General features: G+C 42.1%; 1 protein-coding gene across 1 annotated transcript; it reads left to right on the plus strand.

Moving 5' to 3' along the window:
* The first annotated feature begins 5,404 nt into the window (after nucleotides 1-5,404).
* Nucleotides 5,405-15,590, plus strand: RBM24 (RNA binding motif protein 24). The gene is made up of 4 exons (XM_022586727.3): nucleotides 5,405-5,640; nucleotides 6,754-6,877; nucleotides 8,330-8,384; nucleotides 15,169-15,590. The coding sequence occupies exons 1-4, from the start codon at nucleotides 5,473-5,475 to the stop codon at nucleotides 15,530-15,532; spliced, it is 711 nt and encodes a 236-aa protein (XP_022442435.1). The 5' UTR covers nucleotides 5,405-5,472; the 3' UTR covers nucleotides 15,533-15,590.
* The last annotated feature ends 10,095 nt before the right edge of the window (nucleotides 15,591-25,685 follow it).

A 25,685-nucleotide genomic window follows, 5' to 3' on the forward strand; every position in this document is an offset into this window, starting at 1 on the left:
CCACCTTAAATGTAACTACAAGTAGTTTTTATATATATATATATATATTTTTTTTTTTTTTTTTTTTTTTTTTTCACGGTACACGGGCCTCTCACTGCTGTGGCCTCTCCCATTGCGGAGCACAGGCTCCAGACGCGCAGGCTCAGCGGCCATGGCTCAAGGGCCCAGCCGCTCCGTGGCATGTGGGATCCTCCCGGACCGGGGCACGAACCCGTGTCCCCTGCATCGGCAGGCGGACTCTCAACCACTGCGTCACCAGGGAAGCCCGTAGTTTATATTTTAAAAGTAAATAAATAACACTTGAGTGCCAACATTGGGCTGTCTCCTGATTCCAAGGTGACCCTCTAAACATCTGTAAATAAAGGGTCAGACTAGCATCCTCCATTCTAGGCCGTATTTGCTCAGGGAGGACTGTCACAGGTTTTTCTAACCACATTTGTACTTTTTAATGGAGTAAACCAAACAAGGTCTTGGAGCTGGTTAATGACTGCTTGGACTAGGCCCTAGGTCTCCTGTTTTGGGATCCATGGCTATTTCCACCACACAATGTCCTCTGCCTCCCAGCAACAGCATTAGAATGAATCTGTCATCAAGAGACAGTCATTCAGTACATTTGGAGAGATCATCAGCTCCTTAAAATAACTTGGCAGCTCCAAGGCTCACTGTTTAAAGATTTAGAACCAAAGTACACCCTGAATTTAAAATGTGAAGAAACACACGGTGGATTTAAAATGCTTGCATTCTCTTCCTTCCCTTTCAGATTTATATACTAGAATGTAAAGTGTGCATACGCTTAAAGCCACTTCCAAATGGGCAGAGTGAAACTGTCCCAAGGGCAAGGTTGGCAGGGGACGTTTTTGTCCCCCTCCACTACTGCCCCCCGGTGCCCCCGCTTTCGTTTTTGCCCTTCCCTCGTTCTCCAAAGTGACCCTATTCCACTTTCTATTTTCTGGATGCTTGATGTGAAAGAGGCATTATGATTTTCATGATTGAATTACAGTTACAAATTTCCATTGCACTTTACTTACCAGCTTAGATGTGGTTTAATGCAGCATGACTAGAATTCTCCCAGAGGTGGATCTGAGCTGAACTGACTAGGTTTCTGACTGCCAACTCTTCTGCACACTAAAATAGCAGCATAACCTATTACACACATTTGTTATCTGTTACTAAGAGAAAATTACCCACCCACCCAGAGAAACAGAAATACATCTGATCATGGGACCTCTCCAAAGGGCAGAAAACCTGTTGGTTTTACATCGGAGTGCTCACACAGACTCTCAAAATAAGTAAACGTTTCCAAACAACCGAAACAAAAGACTCTGTGGAAGCCATTTTTTTGTGTCCCAAATTAAAAAAAAAAAAAGTGCCTGGCCTAAATACTTTACAAGTGGTTAGTTCTAGCTAAGAATGTATTTTCTCTCATCAAGCATGCAAGTAGATATCTTTAAGACAGCAATTCTCTTCAGTAGATATTTCTTCAGTGTTCATGTGTATAGAACCCCGTGGAGGACTTAACTGACCTATGGGAGATCCAATAACATCTAAGAGGCCAACCCTGCCTGGAGGAGACTTGCTGCCCAGAGCAATGTACTACCTCTGGAACAGGCACCTCCTTAAGTGGGGATAGTACTTCTCTCCCTTCATGAAATGCTATTACCCTCTTTTCTCAACATTCTTCATAAGCTTTGGGCCTGGAGTTCATTTCCATGATTAACTTAAGAGGAAGGGGGTGGGGGGGGAGAAGAAAATATATAAATGAATGTGAAACTTGTAACTTTGGTTTTGGCTTTTAATAGTCAGATAAAGATTTTGAACCAAGTGGACAATAATTTACTGTAAGTAATAAAGTCATATCGATCTTGCCATGGAGTAGGAACCAAGGATTCAGGGCTATCCATATGTAGTCATTTGGATATGACAAACGTGGAACCTATTTATAACTTTTAAAGTACTTTATGGCTCTTTCTTTCCAAAGAAGCACACATCATATTGCATGAGGTCTGTGAATATACAAGCGTTCTTCTCTGCCCGAAGCAGCTGAGCAAGCAAAAGGATTACCCCAGTATTGTTTTTCAAACCTGAATTTGTAATGGGTAATTACACAGAAATATTTGGTACTTAATAACCTTGAAACTTTGAATTCAGAAAGATTTTATGCCCCCAAGGCTACATGGTCTGATGGCTCAGGTTCATAAATCCACTGAGAATGTATCTGGCTATAATAACTGTACCCACCTTTGTGCAGATGTCATACGAACCCAGCGTCAGTAATGCCTGGCCCTAGCCCAGTGCCTGCCTTTGGGGGGGCACTCAATGGTTTGTCAAGCAGAACCGGGTATGAATTATGGCTTCGGGCTTCCCCGGTGGCTCAGTGGTTGAGAGTCCGCCTGCCGATGCAGGGGACGCGTGTTCGTGCCCCAGTCCGGAAGGATCCCGCATGCCGCGGGGTGGCTGGGCCAGTGAGCCATGGCCGCTGGGCCTGCGCGTCCGGAGCCTGTGCTCTGCAGCGGGAGAGGCCACAACGGTGAGAGGCCCTTGTACTGCAAAAAAAAAAAAAAAAAAAAAAAATTATGGCTTCTATTTAAATTGGTTTGGAAAATAAGGAAGCTCCATTCCTCTTAACCTTTGTTTTCAGTGAATCACATAACACCTGATTATTGATAATGCTTTAATTATCTCTGGAATTCAAAATCAGGGATATCCAGGTATCATTTCATACAAAATGAGGGAAGTTTCAAATGAAGCTATAGATTTACTGTTGGATTGAAGGAATAAAAGCACACCAGGCAGGAGTTACATGGGGTAGGGGGAGGGTGGCTGCATTATTTTCTCTAGGACTATGGCAGGGAAGCATCTTATTTCCAGAAGCCGAGTTCTACAAGACAGGTATCCCAGCATAGGATCAGAATTTCCTTGTAGATCTCACCACTTTACCTAGTGAACATTGGAGCTTCTGGCTTTCTCCCAGACACTCTCCTTCCCTTTATCACAGTCCCTCTGGGGTGGGCTCCTGTCCCGGTAGGAAGAGAAGTGAGACAGCCAAAGTCACTCTTCTCTGTAACTAGTCTCCCCTCACAAAGATGTTTTGCCTGAGCCTCATCTAAGTACAGTAATTCTTAAGTGACACCGCAAGATGGATGTTGAATATTAAAAAAACACGCCTCCTCTGTTTCATGGCCTGCTTTGTTTTTCTAATTTAAAAAAAATCATCTTTCATTGTACCAGTACACAGAGTTCCTTTTAAACCTGTATTTTACTTGAGCAATGAGGAGAGGGTGTTTACAATTTCACTTTCTGGCTCTCATATGTCTGTAAAATATTTTTCTTCAACTGGATTTTAAAAACATTTTCTCAGGAAACTTTAGATTTGTTTCTTTCTATCTCCCGCTGGGGGTTCAAACTTAAAGAAACTGATGACCTCAAAAGGTCAACCTCATGCAGATGTCAGCAAGATGAAGAACAGAATTCAAACTTTTGCTCAAGAATATTTGCATTCCCATTAGCTTTTGCAAATGCAATATATCTCATCCTCTTGGGCTGACTACAGAGGTGCCCTGGAAAGAAGAACAGAAGTGTGTGCCTCTCTAATAGGTTAACATACTGAACTGCTTTAACGAGAATAAATGTTGAAGCCCAGGGGCAATTACTGGGTGGACTTCAGCGGACGCTCCTGGTGGAAAAAAGCAAATTGTGTGCCAACAGTAGGGGGTGGGGGGTGGGGCGGACATTCTGCTCACATTAAATATCTTCATCCAAACCTCAACTACGACCACGATCTTACAGCCTAGTTGAAGGTACTCTTGATAAAAAGAAGTTGCCAAAAGCTGATATAAAAAATAAATATCTATGGGCTGCACTGAAGTCTGTATTTCTACAAATGCTTTAAAGATTTGCTGGTAGAAACCAGTGATTATGTAACAAGTCGATTTCAAAAATTACACCTCTTACAATTTCTGTACATCCTGATAAGACAGTTGAGATCAAGTCACTAAACATCCTTACAATTCAAATAGAAGGAAATTAATTAACTCTCTGCTTAGGGGAAAAAAGAAAAGGATTTATGATGAGAAATCTATACCAATCTTCCCGAATAGTTAGGGAGGCCTAAGTTAAGGAGGTAACACAAATTTGGTGAAGTACTAATTTATGGTCCTTTGAAATAGAAAGCAGTGTCTGATAGACAGGTGTCTGCGCTTACTTAGCTTGGCTGGGCGGTAAGCAACGAAAGCTAGTGGTTCTCCGCAGCGCACCCGAGGGCCAAAGCTTTTTTTCCCTCCTGGCTCTGCCTCGCTGGTTCTCCCCAGCACCGGCTCTTTGGGGTCAAGGAAGGTTGGGGGCCCTCCTTCTCACTCTCCAGACCCGGGAGCATCCAATTCCGGTATCGTTGGCGGAGCTCTTGGGCCCCCGCGCCCGGGAGGGAACTGGCCTCCCAGCGAACCGCCCCAGGCATCCGGGCCACCCCCCAGCTCGTCAGTCCGGGTCGCCGGCCCTGTCGCCGAGGCCGAGCGCAAAGACCTCGCATCGCCGTTTTGGAAAGCGACACAACTCCCAGTTCGGGCGCAGTCCCCGCGACCCGGGTCCCGGCTGGGGCCGCGCCGAGTCCCTAGGACTTTGACGGGTTAGGGCAGGCGACGCCGAGAGCCAAGCCGCCTCCAGCCCTCCCCAGCCCTACCCCAGCGCCGGCTCCAGTGCCCGAGCCCGGCGGCCCAGCGCCGCGCCGCGCGGGGAGAGAAGCAGCTGTTCCCAACAGCTGGGGGGCGGCGGCGCAGGGCGCCCCAGGTGCGGCCACGGCCAATCGCAGGCGTCCGGCCCGCCCCCTCCCCAGCCAGGCGCCGACCCCCGGCCAGCGGGGGAAGGGAGCAGAGAGGGGGAGAGCCGTCCTCGCCACTTGTCTTCCAGCTTCCGCGGCGGGAGGGACGGAACCCGAGCTGAAGCGCGCGGAGTCCCCCGCCCCGGGCTCCGCCGCCTCGCCCCCCGCCCGCCCACCTCCGCGCCCGGACGCTCTCACCGCCGACCCTCCCCGCGCCGCACCCGAGACACCTACCTAATTTCTAGGGAAGAAAAATCTACCTCTAAACGCACCCAGTTCTTCGCTTGAGGACCACCCTCCCTTTTCAGCTTTGGCCTCCCCGCCGGGTGAGTGGAAACCGTTTGCACATCCTACAGAACCGGAGCCTAACCCAGACGATCCGGAGAATTTGTACCGTGACCGGCAGGGGGGGCGGGAGGAGAGAGCGAAGTCAGGTCTCCGGGGCTGCTGGCGACTTCGGCAGCCGCGCGCCCCGCGCCCTCGGCCGACCCCGGCCGCTCGCCCCCGCCTCGCCGCCGTCCTCGCCCCCGGGCTCGCCCGCAGCCCCCGGCGGCCGCGCAAGAGTGCGGGAGACGCGGAGCCGGAGGAGGAGGCGCAGCCGCTGCCCCAGCCGCAGCCGCAGCCGGAGCCGGAGCCCGAGCCGCGGGGCGGGCGCGAAGATGCACACGACCCAGAAGGACACGACGTACACCAAGATCTTCGTCGGGGGGCTGCCCTACCACACCACGGACGCCAGCCTGCGCAAGTACTTCGAGGTCTTCGGCGAGATCGAGGAGGCGGTGGTCATCACCGACCGGCAGACGGGCAAGTCCCGGGGCTATGGATTTGTAAGTTGCGCGGATGGGGATGGTGGTGGAGGGGGCGATAAAGAGCTCGGCGGGGAAACAGGGCCACGGGGGCGGGGAGGGACAGAGTGGCGCTTGGCCCGAGGGGTCGGAGTTGGGAGTGAGGGGCTCGGCGTGGCCGCGCGAGGACCCCAGCGGACGTGACCAGCGCTGCCTCTTTGCTCCCGGCTGAACTGAAAGTTTGCGCACGACGGAGCTGGGGAGGGAGGGCCGGCGCCTGTCTCGCGGGGTTCCGAGGGGACCGAGAGCGCTGCGGTGTCGGGGGACAGGCGGAGCAGGGGTGGAGGGAGAGAACTGTGATGACTGCCGGATTTGGGGGTGCGGAGGTCTGGGAGGGAGGGGCCGTAGCCCCTAAGAATTGCACTCCCAGGTTGGAGGCTGGTCGTTAAGAGCGCTGTTGCTTTGTAAAAATATGTGTGTCTTCCTGGCATTCCGGCTGGGGCAGGGAGGGGACACCCCAGGAGGTCTGGGGCTTTTCTTCTTATGCCACCCCTCCCCACCCCTTTTTTAATTGCAAAGATGAGTTCTTTTAAAAGATGAACCTCTGGCTCTTTCTTTGCCGAAATGAAAGAGAACATAGTAACCTTCCTGGAGATTTCAGCGAGCAAATTCAGCTGCCGAGGAGCCGGGAGCCCCAGCGTAGGACAATAGCTATTGTCGCTGGGGAGTGTTTGCGGGGTTGGGAACACCGGCCGGATGTGAGGCTAGTCTTTCTTTAAAGCAAACAGTGCCTCTCAGGCCGGGTAGGGACCTGGGGAATGGTCGGCGGAGGGGGAATCTGGAGGAGTTCTAAGACAGAATTCAGGCTTCCAAATCTCTGCTAGGCCCTACTAGCACCCTTAGAACTTTGGGGGGGTGAGAAGGCGGTGTTTCTTTCTTTCCTCCTTTCTGTTTTCTTCTTTTGTTTTGTTTTGTTTTGGATGGAGGATCAAGGGATAAGTTCCAGCCCCCCCAAAAAAAAGAAAGAAAGAAAAAGTTTAAGACCCCCTGCCCCTCAGTTTTATTAACAGGAATGACTTCTCCAGTGCGATTGTTGGTTTCTTCAGGGGTTGATTTAGAGCTTTGTGTGTATGTCTGTGTGTGTATGTTGCTAAGGTCACCATGGCTGACCGGGCTGCTGCCGAAAGAGCCTGCAAGGATCCCAACCCCATCATTGATGGCAGGAAGGCCAATGTGAATCTGGCATACTTGGGAGCAAAACCAAGGATCATGCAACCAGGTGAGCAATATCCCTCGACGCCCCACCCCCAACTAGAGAGACACCCCCCCCCCCCCCCCCCCCGCTTCTGAATAGAATGAATCCCTGATTGGGAAGACACTAGTTCCCTGAGAATCTGTAGATGTTTAGTAAAGGTGAGCTGTGGCTGGTTATTCTACCAAGGCATTAAAGGTAGATGAGAGTTGTAAACACTCCTTTCCTGACTTGAAATGTACCTATGGGCAAAAAATAGATCTTGGGGGTCAGTTCAGTTTGCACACACCCAGGCTTGAGCTTGACTCATCTGTTTCCTATATACAATCATAGTTCACTCTCCACTTTCTGGTTTTTAGCCACTTGTAGATCATTCACATGTGGATGCTATGGGCCAAATGTGTCAACTCCAGCTGGTTATACTTCTTAGTGTTGTCTCTCCTTTTGCCACCCGTTGCCCTGTGTTCAGAGCGGGCAATTCAGCTGGAACACTGAGCCAAGAGAAGCATAGGGGTGGTGGTGCCTGGCTGGTAAATGTTCAAAATAAAGTCCCAGAATGTATTAGTAATGAAAGAGGATGAAGAGATTTCAGGCGCTCCAGGACCCTTATGTCACAGGTGAAGAAACTGATGCAGAGATGAGAAGGGGTTTACTCCAAAGTCACATAGCTATTAGTCACCAAAAGGGAGAGAATTTTGTTTATGTGAAAACATGACCTCTTGAATGGTTTACAACACTGCCCTGTGCACGAGCACAAATAATTGTGAATCGACTCTTGAACAAATGTAATCTTTTTCTTGGGCATGCAATTTTGATTAAGTCGTGTACTCTTCATTCTTAAGTCTGTGCATCTGAAATTTTGGAAAGAGGTGGACACTTCAAACAGATTTACTAGGAAACTAGGTTGTCAAGAAAGGGAGTGCATGTGCAAGTATTTGTGAGCATTGAAAAACATGTATTTGTCTAATACAGTGTGTGTGTGTGTCTGTGTACACTATCCAGAAAAGAAAGAAGAGTTTGTTTTGTGAATTTTTAATATTATAACCTGTAAAATCCAGAATCTTACAAAGCATTGTCCAAAGCATTCCAGAATGTTCCAAATTAAAAAGGCTTTTTTATAGATCATGATTCAGAATTGTAGGAAGATTTGTGACATGTAACTTCATTATCAAGTCTTATTGTTCTTGGTTTCATTTCACAAGAACTTTCTCTATGTCTGATTTTCTAAGGTCTTATTCTGTGTCTGTCAACTAAACTTTGCAGATCATTTTTAGTTTCCACTTGTAGCCTATTAAAATTTTTATTTAGATCAACAATAACATTAGTAAAATGACTTTTAAAAATATGTATAATATTTTCTCTAAAGTATTAAAAGAATGATTACCTTTTCTAAGTGAAAGGTGTGATTGCATTTTATGTGTAGAAGTAATAAATGCCTAACCATGCACAAATAGAGAATGTGGTATGTTTTATTGTTAGGTTTTGCCTTTGGTGTTCAACAGCTTCATCCAGCCCTTATACAAAGACCTTTTGGGTAAGTCAATTAATCAGGCCCTCCTAAGTTTCAACATGGATATCATTTGTTAACCTGCCTCTTTTTTATATCCAGATAAGACCATCATGTCACAGATTGTTCCCGGTTATACATATTTATATATGTTTGTGTATTTTGAATGCTGATAAAATAAATATTTTTAGATGAGTCAAGTTATCTGACCAAGTATGCAGCCTCCAAAACAGACACATTTGAGCTCATGATTAACAAAACAAAACAAAACAAAAATACCAGGTATGACTTGTGTACCAGACGATTGTGTCCCAACACCATTACTACTGTTCAACTTGACTCAATTGTATTTATCTCTTTCTAACCTGACAGGGCTCGTATACAGTTAAGCTAACTGATCAGAAGGATACGGTGATAAGAGGTGGAATAGTTCTGTTTGGAATTAAACTCTGTAACCAGTAGACTCAGACACACAAGCTCAGATGGTGATTAACGATGCATGGATGTTGCTGTTGTTGTTTTATTTTTCACAATAGTCAGTAGACCTCCGTGTGCTTTATTTTATTTATTACAGTAATGAAGTGGTGTTGATAGCTAAACTGTGTGCTTTTTTACTTAATTGAAAAGAGCTGTAGTGAAAGTGTTTTCTTTTCCTCGGGGAAGGGGCTCTTTGTGTTTTTGGTTTTGGTGGTGGTGTTGACGGGTGTTGACTTTTGACTTTGCCATGGGAAGCAAAGGGCCTTTTTATTCCTTGCTTTTAAGCTGTAGCCTGTGACTTCCATTTAACCATATTTTTGTAGTGAGTGCTAAATGGTGTGATTTCCCTCTGTAAGAATACAGATTCATCGCTTGCATGTCCTAAGTTTCTGTTTTACTGTGGTGTTTTTTCTGGGAATGGGGTTCTTTCTTTGGCAATGTATATCCACTTCTAGGCCTTCTAATGTAAAGGTTCAACAGCTCTCATCAGATTTCATTAACACTGGCCAGTTTTTTGAGTAGAGTAGCACTAACTTTCACCTTTCATACCTGACTCAGGTGAACAGCCTGCTTATATTTGTGTTCTGTGGGTTCTGTGATTACCAGCTTTCCTCATCCAAGCTCCCCCATTTCCCTTCCATTCAGACACGATATGGGTGGGAGATCCCCACCTACCTCAATTTATTCCAAACACCTAGGGTCTGTTTTGGCTGTTTTCTACCTGATCAACATGGTTGTAACTCTAATGCTAGAGATTTACACTCTTTTTAAATATTCTAACTGTTTAGAAGTGTTTCATCCTCAACAATAGTTTCTTCTCTAGCTTAGCACCTGAACATCTACATGTGTAACCTGGAAGGTTGGATTCTACCTACAAAGATAGATGTCTACCTTGTGTGTCTCCAAGAATAGATCCAAAAAAGTAATAATAATTTGACTCGGAAGAGTCAAGTTATATTTTCCACGAATGCCTTCTTTATAACATTCCCTTTACCATATCGAGATCTCACTTACTGACAACCCTTACTTTTTTTGAAGCCGTAGAAGAGTCTTCTGTCCAATATGATTAGAGAGGGCCTTCGTATACCCATAATGATTTATCAATGCCACATCCAACCCATTCCAGATACTGATGATAAACAGTGGGCTGATGGGTCCAGCTACTTCTGCGGATCCCCCTCTCATCGGTCTAGACTATGTTTAAGGCAGAATTGGGGACGAGAACATGCATCTTAAGAAGTGATGGTGAACTTAGTCATGATCTCACATGCATAATCTTGAGGCAGTTGTTAATACAGCTAAACTGATCAACCAGTGTTAGCATATGAGTAGTTTTCCCTGTGCCGGTGGGTGGTACAAAATAAGGCGATGGCACTTTAGTTGGGGAAGCCAAACTAACCCAAACGAATCAGGACCTACTAACTGCTAAATTACTTGGTATTATTTTAAGTATCAAAGGAATTCAGAAGAGCAAGAAAATAGGTGAGTTGGAGGAGTTGGACAAGGCTTTGTGAGGACTGGAGCTAGACTTGGACCAGTGGGTAGGTCCTGGACAGGTAAAAGGAAGAAGGGACACGTCTAAAGGGTGTAAGATGAGGGGAGGCTCAGCAAAGGCAAAGAGGAGAAAAGACTCAGTGCGTGGAGAAACCAGACTCTTATGGAGGGTCTTGAGAGCTAGAATAGAAATTTGGACAGGCTGTGGTAGTCCTTACAGATCCTTGAGAAAGAAAGTAGCATGAGGGCAATAACAACCAGAATAAGATGTGTCATATGGAAATTTTAAATGAAGCATATTTTGATAGTAACCTTTGGTTTTTCATCCCTTCTAGTATTAGCTGTCTTTATAAAGGATGGTGATTATTACTGTTTGCATAAATTGTTTGAACTTGATTAGAAATAGATAGCATTCCAAATAGACCAAGCAAGCCTTCTCTTTCTTTTTTAAGGGATTCTTAACACTGCTCTAATTCCCGGAGTCTGTACCTAACAAATCACACCTGGTCATCCTAAATTCTATTTGAATGCCACATGTTCTTATTTTTAGGCCTGGAAAGAAGCTTGAGAATTTTTAATCTTACTTGACTTGTTTGAAATTCTAGGAACTATTTTTTTATATGGTCTTTAAATGGCCCCCAGATTACTCTGGGCCTTTACAGAGAAAAACCTTGGCCTGAAGGAATTTCTGATGTAACACAGTGGGCAGATGTACAGAAATTTGTGGATTTGCTAAACAGTATCTTATAAATATTTTATATTTGAAAGAATCATTTTCTTATTGAAACGTTGGAGAGGAGAGCCTATGGATCTTGAGTAGAAAATTCTGGGCTAGTTTAGATCAGGTTGAAATACACTTAAATATTTACTTAGTAAATATTTAGCACTTAGTACTTGGTACTTAGCACTTAGTACTCCTTTAAGTGCTAAGTTTAAAGGAGTATTCCTTCAAGTGCTAAACTTAGCACTTAGTACTCCTTTAAGTGCTAAGTTTAAAGGAGTATTCCTTCAAGTGCTAAACTTAGCACTTAGTACTCCTTTAAGTGCTAAGTTTTACTCTAGTTGTGTTAACACATAATAAGTATTATACTGTCCACTAAGCGGAGCAGAAGGGACAGTAATTAACATTAACTGAACACCTGCTACTTGCCTGGTACTGATAAGGGATTTACATAAATTATATAATTTAATTATCACAGTAATTATTTGATGAAGGCACTGTTAATGTCCTTTCCATGGGTGAAAAATTGAGATGCAGAGAGGTTAATTAACTTCCCTCAGGGACTACTAAGTGATAGAGTCTGGTTCTAGGTTCTGAATCATGGCCTCCAAAGCCATGTTCTTTCCTCTGTGTCAAGCTGTAGTCTGAAAGACACAACTCGGCTCTCTCTTACAATCTAGTAAGAAAACTGAGAAGCGCCCAGAAGGGCTGTCTATATGGCTCCAGATAAGGCAGAGAGACATCAGGTTGGTGGGATCCAGGAAGTCTTCATGAAAGAGGTAGAAGTTGACCTAGATTTTAAACTATGATGGAGGATAGAGAACTCTTGCAATGAATATATTCCTCACTGTAGGCTCTTCGCATAGATAATTTTATTTAATGCACAGCAATTCAGGGTTGGAAATACTAGGATTGGAAATATTAGGTTCATTTCACTTATGAGAAATACATGAGACTAAAAAGGTGAAGCAAATTCCTGAAGGCTTTACACGTGGTGAGTGGTAGAGCTAGGGTAGATAGGATTGTGATTGCAACAGGTAGAGATGGAGTGAGGATTGGCATCCCTGACAGAGGGATGTCGCGAGCGAAGGTGAAGCTCTAGGTGTGTATGGTATGTCCAGGAAACATTGAGGAGCCCAGCTGACCTGGCTTCAAGGAAAGGTGAGAAGAAATACTGGAAAAAGTATTTTGGAGCCAGAAGTATAAAAGGCCTGGCATGCCTACTTAGTTTGGTAGGATGTTAGGGACCTAGGTTACTTTAAACAAGTGAATGAGATGCAGCCTGTGTCAGCAGTTTATGTGATAGGTTGAAAGAGGAAACCCTTTAGGATGTCAAAAGTCACAGAGAGATGCCAGAGGGACCTGAAGAGATAGGAAGAAAAGGAAAACATAGTAAATTTTCTTTGAAAGTTGTCTGAAGTGTCAGCTTTGCTCTGGTGCTTTTATTTCTGCTAGGCATTTACGTTCTATGATTCACTGAGGGAAAGGATGTTGGTAGCTCTCTAGCAGGAGGGAGATTCCCAAATTGCCTTAATGGGCTCCGTAGGCTATTAAAAGAGCTCCTAATACAGGAATTGCTTCAGAAGTGCCACCTCACCCTTTAGTCCGATTCTGCCTGCCTTCTGAACTATTTTAGCCTCTCCGTGGTCTTCTGGATTCTCCTTTCCCTAAGCCTTAAAAACTCTAGGGTTTCATTTGCCTGCTAGATAGCTTCCTAACCCTTGCCAGACTTCATGTAGGTTTCTGATAGTCTAAGGAACTTTATACTCATTGGTTGGCATTTTCAAGTGAAAACTATTAATGTAAAATAAATGCAGAGACAAGAGTCCTGTAAGCAACGCTGCCTGTGTATCATTTAAAGCATTCTTCACACACACACACACACACACACACACACACTTTTATCCTGCCTTTTTGTAGGCTAAACTTATTTTCAGTTACCACCTTTATTTAGAGATACAAGCCTAGCAACTGTCGTGTTGTCTTTGGAACTTTGGGAGCACAGGGGTTAATGTTTCAGTATCAGTGAGATTCATACTGGCTGGCCTTTGGAGCTGATAGATGTTTTACTTTGGCCTTATAAAGACATTTTACCCGCTGGAAACCCTTGTCGCATGACAGGATCAAAAATAGCCCGGCTGCAGCCCCTGCTGTCCATCACCACATGTAAACTGGCATGAGTAAGGCTTTCTTATCCGTGTCTGCACATCGTGGACACGGCGGCCTCCAGGGACGGTGTTTCATAAAGCCACACCTGTCGCTCTGAACGAGCCAGTCACCTGACCTGCAGAGAAGTTCTGAGTGTGTGCATGACCATGAGTCTGGTTTCTGACAAGCAATTAAGAACATCTCTAAGTGTCCTCAGAAACACTTGATGACGTCGTTTCTCCTGGCACTGGGAAAGATCTACAAGCCTAGTAAAATTGAGTGTATTTTTATCATTGGGGTCAAAGTTCACTACCCTCTGTGATAAATTCATCTTTTCCATGGATGTTGGTTAATGAGTGCTTTCAGTAAAACTCTGAAAAGGCAAAGCAAAATTTATGTTTTCATAATCTAAATATGAAGTTTTCTGTTTTGAGTTCTTTAAAATTCAAAGATTGTTACTTGTGCTTGTACTTCTTGTAAGCTGCTTTTGGCAACAACCAGATGGCATTATGGTGTCATATTTTTAGAAATACAGGGGGTTTTGATGGAGATTATTCTAAAGAAGGATGAAAATAAATCAGATATTCACAGTAGCGTTTTAACTGGGCAGTTATGAATCGCAAGAGTGAGAACTGAGATGCATGGTTTTTTTTAAAATACCTCTTGTGATTTCTTTTTTTTTTTAACAAAATTAACTTTTAAGTAAGGCCATTGGAGTGTGTCTTGTATGTGACCTCTGAATGTATCATTTTAAAAGGTACTCAATTTTGTTTCACTTTCTAGAACTTTTGCAGGATAATACACCATAATAGAATTGATTTGTATAAAATATCTACCAGTAAGGAAGATTTAAAACAGATATGCTAATAAATCTATTTCTGTTGAGTTAGAGGATAAAACAAGACTTAGTAGATGCTCAAAAAAAAAAAGTTTCCTTCCTTACTCTTATTATGTAATCCTTTTAAGTTGATATTAATTTTAGAAATATTTAGTTGTGTTTCCCTGACCCTACCTTTTCCCTCAACCTCATCATTTCCCCAAAACCCCTTCTGTCTGTCTTGCATAGAGATAAACAAGCTGGCTGACCTTCAGTTGCCTGATAGTCAAACAGGTTTGATTGACCCTTGTGTCTTTATGAATTTAATGGAGAAAAAGAAAGAAAGAAAGACCAAAAGCGTGCTGCACATCTCTTTGGGAATCACTGCCATGAATGTTAATAGCATTTCTGTAGCTTCCCACAACAGCCTCTTGTGATAGAGTGAGCTGCACTACAGTTCGTTTGAGAAGTGTGATTCTGCTGTGTTTACCACACTTGTGATCTTTTAAACTCCTTCTTTATTTTGGCGCCTGCTTCTCTTTTCATTATTATTATCTTTAATAAGGGTGACTGAGGTTGCAGAGAGATTAATGTGTGCTGAGTCTGCATAGCAATTTCCAGTAGGGTTGCCATGATAATAAACATACGGCTTTTGTTGAAATTTACTGTAGTTTTTGAGAAACCAGCCATCACCCTTATGGAATTGAACGATCACAGATTCCCTTTGGATTCCTGGTTTCACGGTTAAGAATTTTTCTATTGTCTAAACCGTTTTTGTTGAACGAACTCACCACAAAATTTTCTCAAGTCTTAACTCAATTCAGCATTTATTAAATACCTCCTCTGTGCGAGGCCCTCCTGAAACTTGATTTATTTTTCCAAACTTTGGCTCCATGCCATTTCTTGGTTCCAAAATGATCCTGAATCAAAATTCTGGCAGGGAGGGTATCCTATTTTCGTTGTTGAATTCCTTCTGGGGCACTCCATGATTTGGGCTCCCGCCAGAGTACTTTCACAGGTGACTGGCAAGTCTATATTGTGGCAACCCTATGCTCATAATAACCACTAAATTTGAGTTTGGTCTGATCTCGGAAGAAGCCATGCTCCAGACAGGAGGCAACTCCCGCCTGACTCTGTTTTCCGTTTCTCGACAGGATACCTGCCCACTATGTCTATCCGCAGGCTTTTGTGCAGCCTGGAGTGGTCATCCCGCACGTCCAGCCGACCGCAGCGGCCGCCTCCACCGCACCTTACATTGACTACACGGGAGCCGCGTACGCACAGTACTCGGCGGCCGCCGCAGCCGCCGCCGCCGCCGCCGCCTACGACCAGTACCCGTACGCAGCCTCCCCGGCTGCCGCTGGCTACGTCACGGCCGGGGGCTACGGCTACGCGGTGCAGCAGCCAATCACCGCCGCCGCACCTGGGACCGCGGCCGCCGCCGCCGCCGCAGCTGCCGCCGCCGCTGCCTTTGGCCAGTATCAGCCTCAGCAGCTGCAAACAGATCGGATGCAATAGGCCAGAACCTGATCAAAGTCGAATTGTTTCCTCTTTCCCTCCCGATTTCCCGATTTTCAGTAGCTAATAAGAGTTAACATTGACTTAACAGCTTTAAAAAAAAAAAAAAAAAAAAGCTATGCTCTTGTGAAGCAGAATTATGATGATGATTTTTTTTAATACTCCAGTAGTAGTTCTAGACGTGAAAGAGATGAGAATGAGGGGGGGAGTGGGCGCAGTTTTGGAAATCAATCCCAAAGAGCCTGAGTAAGTAAAAGGCCGCGACGAAACGGTGGCAGGAGGAACAATGGAACTTCACTTTTATAACGGGATTTTTACTTTTGCTCTTTTTATAGTATCAGGGAAGCAAACTGCCTTTTACCAGTTAGAAAATGCTATTTGAATCCAGTTGAACCAGGGAATACAGAGTGAGCAATATGTAGCTTGAATTACATTTAAAAGCAGATTTTTTTTTTAAAAAAATGGTGAAAGCACTGATTGTCAGTTTTAGCAGTCACTATGGCCTAGAGAACTTTTTCAAGAAGGTAGTGTTCTTACTCTCAAAAATGGGCATCGAACAATCCATCTAGGAGCATGGCAGTGGGTGAACTGGTGGACAGGCACCAAAGCTATTTTCTCATCTACCCAGTGGATGAGTGGGACTGTGAAACAAGTGATGTGGAATGAATGGGTGCAACAGCTGTACAGACAATCAATAACACACACAGTTCTGGAAAGAACACATCACTTGTGCTTGTTTGATGAGCTTGTCACATTCTAATCCCTCTCCCCATCCTGTTTCAATTTTGGGAAACTTGTATCTGCTGGTGTCAGCAATTCTGATTCTGAAATAGGATCAGGCTTTTACTACAACAGCCTTCTCTCTCTATTTATTGTGTCGACTCATGGCTTACGATTAAAGGCGGGCAAAGTTTGCAGACGCTAAACCCTTAAGAACTGTCTTAAGGACATTTATTTTTTTCCCTTTTTAAATAATTTTACACTTTTTAGTATCTATTTCAGAGTCATATTTAAAACTATTTATTAGTGAATACAGTACATGAGACAACAAGGTTACTGAGATTACAATTCTTCAACAATTAATGATAATGTGGTTTATACTGTGCCTTAATAGTAATGCTATTTAAGATATTTATTTTTAAGTTTTACTATGCTGCACTCTAAAGAAAGGAACTTTAGATGTGACACTGTAAAATTATGTATTCATCTCATGGCATAAATTATTTAGTAGTTCTAGATGTAGCATATTAAATATTAACCTATTCAACTAAAGATGTTGACTTGGATTTATTTAAATTCATATGTGCACTGTATAAGAGAGTACTCTTACATTAACACATTTTAGTTTATTTTAGTTTTTAGGTTTTTTTTTTTTTAATTTTTAACAGGACCTATTGCTAGTTTCATGCTTCCTTCTCTGATTTTTGCTCGTGTAGCTCTCATTTATTGGTACTTCATTAGTTTAACACTCTTCTTATGTAGTTTATGTAGTTTTTAAATGCTGCTTTACATTTTTCTTCTGAAACTGCAATACTTGCAATTTTTATTCTTAAAGTAAATTGAATACTATTTTACACTGTATTGGATTTTTATACTTGAACAATTTCATACAAGGGAAGACAGGTTAGCATTTTTATGGACTTTCTCCATTATCACTGGATTTACTTTAAGTATTCCCATACTAGACAGTGTTATGTAATGTAGACATGACTCTCCTGTGCAAATTATTTATTCATTGTGTATATTGCTTTATAACATTTCAGATCTTCTAATCTATTCACTTGTATTAAATATAATTTTTAAAAACTTTTGTTGCATTGGTTGTTTCTAATTTTGTTGTAAAAGTGGAATGATTTCTCCCTTTAACTAGAATTAATGGCTGTGATTTACAGGTAACATTTTCAGTGAGCAGAAAGCTTCCCAGATGCCCTGCTTTTATACCTTTTAAGTAAATTTCATTAACTCAGTATCTGCCTTACATTTAGCAAATGATACAGGTCCTTCCCCAATAGTGAACCCTAAAGGACGATTCATGGCAGTGATACTTGGTTACCTGAAGGTTGCTTGGAAGGACTGGGCTGTAGAGGGGAACAGTCAACTCGAAGCTGGAGTAGCACAGTGATGCTGGGATCAGGTAAACTGAGGTTTGGTGCTAGCCTGTACCAGGTACTAGCAATGTGAATGGAACACGTTGCTTTTTGTAGTTCACTTTTAGGGTGAGGTTTTTATTGATTTCTCGTCTATCATGTTGGACGGTACTACCTATCTTACATGGTTATTTAAGTATTAAACTATATCAACTACTTGGCACAGTCAAATATATTACTATTTATCTAGATAAATGATTACTGGTAGCACTTGTTGTAATGCCCTATAGTGAAAGCTAACCAAAGAGGAAGTCACCTCTTGGAATGTTTCTGTTTTTTAATTTTTGTCCACAGTGATGTGGCCATATCTAATAATGTGTGTCTTAGAACATCAAATGAATGACTGTCATATTATCTTAAAGTATACATGTTATGTTAATTATGGAATGGATTGTCTGTTGGTCCCTTGGTCTTAATATTTCCCAAATGCATGATATGATATCTTTTATTGAATTCCATTAGTTTTCAAAAATTATAAGCAGCAGAAATTTATAATAACAGAGTCCATCATGCTTTCTATTTTTTTTTTTTTTTTGGCCGCACGGCATGTGAGATCTTAGTTCCCTGACCAGGGATGGAACTGGCGTCCGCTGCATTGGAAGCACGGAATCAAAACCGCTGGACCGCCAGGGAGGTCCCAGACTTTGTACTTGATGATAACTGTCATCCTGTTTAGAGCCGTCATCATCTCCAACCTTAACTGCCTTTAATTTTCCAAAGAAAATAGATACCACCATACCCCTAGGGAGAGATTTTATTGCACCCCAAGGTATTATCTTGGATCAGTAAAATAATTTTCTAAGTTACTTAATTCAGCCAATGCATCAATGATTATTCCAAAAGACAAGTTCAACATTTAATGTTTCAGATTTACAAAAGGTCACTTTTGTCCTCTGTAAGTCATGTATTGACTGCTGAGCTTTAAAAGGAAACATTATTTGATTTATCAATTAAAAATAGGTTCTGGGAAAAGCTTGTCAGAAATAGCCACACTCAGGGAAGTCAAAAGTCCATGTATCCCTGACTATACCTTTCTTGGAGGTATTTACTGATCAATATTAGCAGTTACAGAGAAGGCGAGATTTTTACTTTATAATGCTAAAGCATGTATTTTTAAAATAAATAAAAGTTCTTAATTTCTAATGAAGAGGGGAGAGTACCCATGAAACAATGTCTACCTTGGTCAGGAGGTTAGTTGTATTTGTATAGTCGGAGAAGGCAATGGTCTGAGATCCAAATTGCTGGCCGAGTTCTGGTTTCTTTACTTACGAGCAGGGTGATCTTGAACCCTTCTGTCCTGGTAACGTGTAAGCTGATAGTACTCAACATAGTTGATTTGTTTACCTCTCAGACTGTACTGATCAAATGAGTTAACTGATATGAGAGCATTTTAGAAATTCTGAACTATTAGGCAGATGGAAATTATACTGTGGGAATATATACAATATTAATTTGGAAATTGACCTCAGCAGTTGTCTGGTATGAAATGATCCTCCCAAAAGAGGACAAAAGTATCTCACGATGTTACCTTCATTCTGTCCCAACCAAGTCACAGCTAAACTTGCTGTACAGCAAGAGCGGCACAAAAATCACATTGAAAGATGGAGAGATTGCTCAGGGGAAGGAAGGGGAGAGGAGAAGATTATGGAATATATTTCTCTCACAGGGGAACTATATTTAGCTCCTTCCTCACTCCTGTCAAATATTGTTCTTCTTAATTCCCTCTGAGGTTTGAAAGTGTTCATTAAGATGACAGCCTGAAGTTTGCAGGGGCAGAGGTACAGAGGAACCAAAAAATAAATAAATGCATTTTCATGCTTACTTTTGTCCTCTCTTTTCCTTCAAGAGTTCCAGGCTGTTTCCATGGAAATTCTAACTTTGTTTTGCTTAAGCACTTCATACAGAAGAGGTTTCATTTTGGATATTTGTTCTGAGTTGAATTTTAGAAGTTCAGTAATGATTTTAGCTAAGTCATTTACATTCCAGACTTTGAAATCTCAATCGTAAATCAAAATGAGAAGGATATCAGACAATACGTGCATGTATAAGCATTTTAGAAATTTTAGATAAGAAAAAGGATTTTTAGCTTTGATATCATAAATTAGTTCTGTCTCAAAATTGCACAGTATTTGGTCATTCTTGACCAACTTATTCAGAAAGTACCCTTCTTTCCAGTCACTTGTCTCCCAGAAGATGAATGCAATTATTTTTTAAATTCAAGATGCTACCACTAAACTATCAATATAGTTTAAGTGAGTTGGAGGCTGTGTATTGTCTTCCATTTTTCCACACTTAGAGGTCATTCTGATTACATCATAACGGGGATTGAGTAGCAATCATTATTTCTTTTCATTTAAAAGTTCAGATAATATGTTCCTAAAAGGACAAATATCTCAGACTGACTTCCAAAATGAGCGTGAAATACAAAAACATAGTTTTGCCAAGTAGAAAGTTGTGGTTTAGCTCTATTTTTAAACTATGTTCATCTGACAGTCCCAACCAGGCATGAACTTGTTTACTTTCTGAATACTCTGACTCTTAGCTGTGCCACCTGTGCCGTAGGTGCCTCAGGTGAGGCGAAGGAGATAGAGAAGATGCCTTTGGAGAGTCTTAGAGTACACGCTTCCATCCTGCATTTGCTTATGTACATTTTGAAATTTGAGAAAAGAGTGATGTGCAAAGGAAGTAGAAGAAAATAATGAAGAAAAGAAAAAAGCTTCCCTGAAAAACAAGTGAAAGGGGATGAGATGAAGGAGTGGGGGTCACGTGGGCCGGATCGCACGAGGTGAGGACTTGACGCTAAGGGGGCTGCTGTGGGCAAGAGCCGGAGAGGGGCTGGCTGGCTGGCAGGAGACTTCATCTGGGGGTGAGAGGGTGGGGGGTCATTTAAAGGACACGAATTAGATATCTAGTTTTCTAGTTAAATAAAAGGCAGGACAACAGCTGAATTTTTGAACTATGCTTGCAAGGTTTAGATGTTTAAGAAAAAGGAGTATATTTTTTGTAACTGAAAGCTGGTAGAAACAGACAATTATGGTGCCTTTGGTAGGATCAGATAGAGCTTCATCAGGGCCCTTGGGCCTCCAGGGATAAGGAACAGTGGAATTCTTTGATCTATCCTCACTTTCCATTTTAAGCAGACAAGCGAGTCAAAAAAGAGAGGAGGAAGATTAAAGAAAATGTACTTACCTTGCTAACCAGTATACTTTTTTTCTATGTATGGAAAGGTCATTTGTGGCTGAGAAAGGTGAGCTCTTCACATCGGTGTTTGCACGTGCTTTGCTGCTTCTGCCTCGATGCGATGCTGGTCGCTCCTGTTGATGGGCCTTTGGAGAAATAACAGAAAGTTTGCGAAGGGATGCGAGGGAAGCGGCCTGCACCACTAACCACACACCATGTACCAGGTGTGTGTACGTAATCCTCATTAAACATAAGGTAAGCAATGGTATCCCCATTGAGCAGTAAGCAGCCTGCCCAAAGCCACAAATTCAGCATGGTGCAGAACTGGGATTTCAAGTTGGGGTGGCCTGAAAACACATCCTCTGTACCCACCACCTCAACACACTGCTTCCTGACCCTGTTCTTTCTAGTGAACCCTATGGGGTTCCTTAGCACCTGTCCTCAATCTCCTGTGACATATGAGCAAGTGACCACTGAATGAGTGGAGGCAAAATTCCTGCACGTAGGTATGAATTCTGAGAATGGGGGTAGAAGATTCCAGGGGGCTGAGGAAGCTTTCAGCGTTGCTCTGAACATGTTTGATTCATTCCCAATTACAACTGAATCCACTCTTTTGACCTTTAGCCTGACATCTAACTGTACTTTCTGTACCTGCTTATCAGTAGGGAACCATATTAAAAAATTTAATGCCGATTTTCTGCACTATTGCTACTTCATCAATAATATTTTTAAAACACTCCACATAGAGAACAAACTAGTGGTTATTACCAATGGGGAGAGGGGAAGGGGGAGGGGCAACATAGGAATAATCGTTTAAGAGGTACAAACTACTATGTATAAAATAAATAAGCCACAGGATATATTGCCCAGCACAGGAAATACAGCCAATATTTTATAGTAACTATAAATGGAGTAGAATCTTTTAAAATTGTGAAACACTGTGTTATACACCTGAAACATATAATATTGCAATCATCTATACCTCAATTTAATTAATTAAATAAAAACACTCCATATGCTTATCATTGATCGTGATCAGCAATGTGCTTGGCATAAACCAATGCTCGATGGAAAGGTAATACACTGGGAGAGTGTAACTGGCCAAGTGGGAAGTTGAAGCAAGTGTCTGAATTCCCAGCACAACTCAGAGGGGGATTTTAAGTACAAAATCTTACCTCACGACAGCCTCTTCAATAAGTGGTGCTGAGAAAACTGGACAGCAACATGTAAAAGAATGAAATTAGAACACTCCCTAACACCATACACAAAAATAAACTCAAAATGGATTAAAGACCTAAACGTAAGGCCAGACACTATAAAACTTTTAGAGGAAAACATAGGGAGAACACTCTATGACATAAATCACAGCAAGATCCTTTTTGACCCACCTCCTAGAGAAATGGAAATAAAAACAAAAATCAACAAATGGGACTTAGTAAAACTTAAAAGCTTTTGCACAGCAAAGGAAACCATAAATGATGAAAAGATGACCCTCAGAATGGGAGAAAATATTTCCAAATGAAGCAACTGACAAAGGATTAATCTCCAAAATTTACAAGCAGCTCGTGCAGCTCAATATCAAAAAAACAACCCAATCCAAAAATGGGCAGAAGACCTAAACAGACATTTCTTCAAAGAAGATATACAAATTGCCAACAAACACATGAAAGGATGCTCAACATCACTAATCATTAAAGAAATACAAATCAAAACTGCAATGAGTTATCACCTCACACCAGTCAGAATGGCCATCATCAAAAAATCTACAAACAATAAATGCTGGAGAGGGTGTGGAGAAAAGGGAACCCTCTTGCACTCTTGGTGGGAATGTAAATTGATACTATGGAGAACAGTACGGAGGTTCCTTGAAAAACTAAAACTAGAACTACCATATGATCCAGCAATCCCACTACTGGGCATATACCCTGAGAAAACCATAATTCAAAAAGAGTCACGTACCACAATGTTCATTGCAGCTCTATTTACAATAGCCAGGACATGGAAGCAACCTAAGTGTCCATCAACAGATGAATGGATAAAGAAGATGTGGCACACATATACAATGGAATATTACTCAGCCATAAAAAGAAGCGAAATTGAGTTATTTGTAGTGAGGTGGATAGACCTAGAGACTGTCATACAGAGTGAAGTAAGTCAGAAAGAGAAAAACAAATACCGTATGCTAACACATATATATGGAATCTAAAAAAAAAAAATGGTTCTGATAAACCTAGAGGCAGGACAGGAATAAAGATGCAGACGTAGAGAATGGACTTGAGGACACGGGGAGGGGGCAGGATAAGCTGGGACGAAGTGAGACAGTGGCATGGACATATATACACTACCAAATGTAAAATAGATAGCTAGTGGGAAGCAGCCTCATAGCACAGGGAGATCAGCTCGGTGCTTTGTGACCACCTAGAGGGGTGGGATAGGGAGGGTGGGAGGGAGACACAAGAGGGAAGGGATATGGGGATATATGTATACGTATAGCTTTGATTCACTTTGTTATAAAGCAGAAACTAACACACACACACACACACACAATCTTACAGATCCTTTGATTGGTGCTTTCCCTGCAGCCCCTGCTGTCACATTCAAAGAGTCATTCTGTGTCAGAAAAGAAATACTGATAGATCTGTATCAGAAAAGGAATACTGATAATAGCATCAAATTGAACACTTTTCTGTTTATTACCATTGTACACTTCTTTACTTTAAATGTCTAGATTTTTGGCTACCGTTTACTGGGCATCCACTTATGCCAGACACTGCATGCATTATTTTTTTCTTTTCTTTTTTTAATTGAAGTATAGTTGCCATACAATATTACATGTTACAGGTGTACAATATAATGATTCACAATTTTTAAAGGTTTTACTCCATTTATAGCTATTATAAAATATTGGCTTTATTCCCCATGTTGTACAATAAACCCTTGTATGTGATTTTATACAGAATAGTTTGTACCTCTTACTCTCCCACCCCTATCTTGCCTTTCCCCTCTTCCCTCTCCCCACTGGTACCCACTAGTTTGTTCTCTTATCTATGTATCTGCTTCTTTTCTGTTTTACTCACTAGTTGTATTTTTTTTTAGATCCCAGGTATAAGTGATATCACACAGTATTTGTCTTTGATTTATTTCACTTAGAATAATGCCCTCCAAGTCCATCCATGTTGGCATTATTTCATTCTTTTTTATGGCTGAGTAGCATTCCATTGTATATATATACATCTTCTTTATCCATTCCCCTGTTGATGGCCACTTAGGTTGCTTCCATATCTTGGCAATTGTAAGTAACTGCATACATTATCTTAAATCCTCACAGCCTCACTATAGACTTGGCATTATTATCTTCACTTGACGTGGAGGCTAATGTAGTTTGCCTAAAGTCATAACTGAAGGTGGTAGAACTGTAAGTTGAAACCCAGGTCTGGATGATGCCAAAGACTAACTGCCACTGGATTATTTTAGCAGTCTCTTTCTGTGTCACTAGGAATTGTCTCAGAAATTCTAAGGCAAGTTTAACAAACATAATTTCAATTCTATAGACCCTTCAAAACCTAATTTAAGGACTCCAAGGCAAGTTATTTACATGATTAAAATGCTTAAAAATATATAAAGATATACAGAAAGATAGCATAGCACAAATGCCTCTGTGCTCATTTTCTGAATTTAATTTCTGTTGTCAACATTTATGTAGTCACAGTACTAAGGGTTATAATGACTATTCAGTCATCTTGACCTCCATCCACTTATGCTTTTTTGGGAAAAGTGTTATACTGTGATTTATTATTGTAGTAAAATATAAAATTGAATGAGTATATGTCAAAGAGTGCCAAATAATTATAAACTTTTAATAATGCCATCTTAATAATAATAACATGGGATTTAAATGTAGGGTATAGTTATTAAAGGTGTGTGATTCAAGTCATCTGCCATGAATGAGCTTGAGTAGGGAGCTTGACTGTCTCAATGCCAGTTAAGAAAAGATTAAGGAGGAAAGGAGAACTTGAAGAAGAAATAGCACGGGAAACAGGAGCCATAGCAGCTTGGGAAGGGCTGAATGGGAGGTACACACAGGGTCTTCACTTGGAGTCTGAGGAGTGAGACTGACCAGTGAAAGAAGTCCCTGTGCTTGCCCCTCAAGCACACATGTGGAATGGCTTTATGTCCTGGGCATACCGGGAATCTTGATAATTCAAACTTTCATAACAGCTGCATTTCTTATCATCTTTGGCATATTTCTTCAGATTGCACAAAACCTCTTATCTTGCAAACATTCTCGCTCTGGACTGCTGTCTCTTTCAGCTGCTTAGAAGCCGCGTCCCTTAAATCTCCCAGCTGTCTGTCTTACCTTTCAGCCCTTGCTTCCTTTATCTGATTTTTTTTAATCTTTCCCAGCTGCCACTTCTGGCACAGTAGTTGTCTCTCGGTTCTCTCAGAGTGAGACATTTCAGCACGCCGATGTGGGGAGGGAACGTAACCATTATAAAAGTGCATTTGCAAACTTAGCCCTGAAATCTATGAAGAAAAGAAATCATCTCAGCATTCCTACAACCTGTGCACTGCATGAATCAACTCATGCATTTCTGCAAGGATGAGACACTTAAGAGGCTTGCACAGGAAACACCAGAGAGAACCACAGGGCACTTAATTGTTCAAAACAAGAGATTTCTCCCCTTAGAAATGCACATTCTCTGCGGCAGCAGACTCACCAAGCTTATGTAACACCCTCTTGGTTGGATAAAATGTTTACTGGCATCCCCACTGTGTACAAAAAGGTAAATGTTACAAGCTGGTGACAAATTTCACTTCGTATTGGA

Source organism: Delphinapterus leucas, chromosome 10, assembly GCF_059928025.1.
Source record: "Delphinapterus leucas isolate spDelLeu-1000000601 "Yukka" chromosome 10, BTC_Dleu_Yukka2, whole genome shotgun sequence".
Classification (NCBI taxonomy): domain Eukaryota; kingdom Metazoa; phylum Chordata; class Mammalia; order Artiodactyla; family Monodontidae; genus Delphinapterus; species Delphinapterus leucas.